The following is a 1,952-nucleotide window of genomic DNA, read 5'->3' as shown; positions in this document are numbered from 1 at the left end:
CCGGACCCCCCCGCCCCCCCCCGCTTTGCAATGGGTGGGAGCACGGTAGCTCCCGGGCTGTGTCAGGCACCCAATAGGAGATGCCGCCAACCTGACATCAGCGTTGGGTCCAGGCCCTTGGCCCCGGTGCCCAGCCCGCAACTGCTCGAGACGAAGACGGAGGATGCGTGGCGGGTCGTGGTTGCGGACTGGCTCCAGCCGACCCTGTCGTGGGTGGCTTTGTCATCATAACACAGCGGGTGTTCGCGATGGCGTAAAGGCGGCATCTCCCATATTGACGATGCCGCTGCTCCACGCGGCGCTGCCCTCCTGATCAGCTCATCAGCATCTGAGGAGCTCTGCTGATGGGCGACGTGCCTGGGGCGGCAGCTCTATGCTTCCAGTGCTGGCTGGCTACCACAGGGCGACGCTGGTTAGAGGTGCGCAAGGCAGGCTACACAAGAAGCTTGGGGTAGACCGCCTCACAGGGGATAATTTGTCTTTGCCATGTGTGGCCTGGGCTTGGCGACCGCTGGTAGGCCCGGACCCGCAGCCGTCGAGGCTCATGTCCTCTCTAATGATAGGCGGGTACCTAAACCGCATCCGCTAGGCCAGCCGACGTGGCAAGATAGCGAGGCAGTAGGGCTCCCGCCCTCCCTGTGGTCCCAACCACGCATCTTGCGCACGCCGCCATTCGTCGCCTGCCCCGTCGCCCAGGCCCAAGATGTCGCAGTTCTCGGTCGGTGGCGCCGACGTGGCCACCATCAGATTGCAATCACACCCTCTGTATACGCGGTTCACGTTACTCGTTAGCCGCCACAGCCCCTGCGTGGTGCTCAAGGCAACCCACAAGAGTTGACCGAGGTCTACGTGTTGCGTTTATCCCGTCTTAAATGCCCCAAAACAACTCGCGTCGACGGATTAGAGCACTAGAACAGTGCACTTTTTTCTCTGCTCTTCTGCCCGCTGATGCTTGGGTGCTCATAGCTGCACTCGTCAAGCCGCTTTCACGCGGGGCTCAGCCTTGCAGCTATCGGAGCGATGCCACGACCATGGGATAGCAGGATGTGCTAGCCTAGAAACTGTTGGGCCTCTCCTGCCGGCCGACCCTACCACCAGCGGCATTAGCTTACTGGGCGCGCATGATGACGACAAGCGAGTCTTGTTTGCAGCTCGTTGCGCCTTCGAGCGGCAGGATAGGTGCAGTGGACACGCCAACTTATTCTGCCCACCAACATGCGCCTGGCAAGGCGGGTCAGATTTCACAATGCGGAGGATACGAAAAAAATGCAAACAAGCGAGTTTATTCGTACCAGACTCCCTTGATGCTTTTCTTTCACCGACCATCCTCCATTCGCCCTCTAATATCCCCCTCGCTTCCCCTCCAATTCTCCCAAACATCTTTAAATCGCCGCCCTAGCTTGTAACATCAAATGGCTATCAAGGGTCGTTTGCTGCTTTGCACGGTAGTGGATGTTCCTCGCTTAGAAGAGACAGGTGCCGCCCTTGCCGTTGGGTCCGATGGTGCTGTGTTTACGGTCGGTTAGCTTAGCGCGTGGGGAGGTGGAAGGAGGCTGTACTCACCAAATACCGCCCTGGAAGTCTTGGCAGAGGGCTCCATTGCCCTGCTTCGAGCACTGGGTAGTGCCACGCTCGTTGGCCTTGATGCGTTCAGCCAGCGTGGCGGGCATGGGCGCGGCAATGACAAGGCCGGCAAAGGCAACAACGAAAAGGGTCTTGAACTGCATTTTGTCGGAGGGTGATGAAACCGGTAAATTGCTAAAAAGTGGGAACTGAAAGAAGGCGAAAAAAAGTGTTGGACCGGCCAATCGTGGAGAAAGTAAGAGAAGGTGGGGAGGATTAGAGAACTGGAAACTGGATGCTGAGGATGGTGATGAAGGTTAGATGAGAAGATGTGGTAGGAGTGCCAATTCTTCTTATAGCCAGCGTTTTTTGCCATCGCGGAGGAGGCC

General features: G+C 58.1%; 2 protein-coding genes across 2 annotated transcripts; both read right to left on the bottom strand.

Moving 5' to 3' along the window:
- Nucleotides 1–62: 62 nt before the first annotated feature.
- GGTG_14304 (hypothetical protein) lies at nt 63–1,123 on the bottom strand (the record flags this gene model as incomplete). Its single annotated transcript, XM_009232231.1, has 3 exons — nt 63–357; nt 650–763; nt 1,113–1,123. The coding sequence occupies 3 exons, from the start codon at nt 1,121–1,123 to the stop codon at nt 63–65; spliced, it is 420 nt and encodes a 139-aa protein (XP_009230495.1).
- Nucleotides 1,124–1,463: 340 nt separating this feature from the next.
- On the bottom strand, nt 1,464–1,727 carry GGTG_14303 (hypothetical protein; the record flags this gene model as incomplete). The annotated part of the gene is made up of 2 exons (XM_009232230.1): nt 1,464–1,506; nt 1,564–1,727. 2 exons carry the CDS (start codon nt 1,725–1,727, stop codon nt 1,464–1,466), a joined length of 207 nt encoding a protein of 68 aa, XP_009230494.1.
- Nucleotides 1,728–1,952: the final 225 nt, after the last annotated feature.

Source organism: Gaeumannomyces tritici, assembly GCF_000145635.1.
Source record: "Gaeumannomyces tritici R3-111a-1 unplaced genomic scaffold supercont2.233, whole genome shotgun sequence".
Lineage (NCBI taxonomy): Eukaryota > Fungi > Ascomycota > Sordariomycetes > Magnaporthales > Magnaporthaceae > Gaeumannomyces > Gaeumannomyces tritici.
The sequence above is the reverse complement of the archived record's forward strand: the minus strand, read 5'-3'. Positions and strand labels throughout refer to the sequence as shown.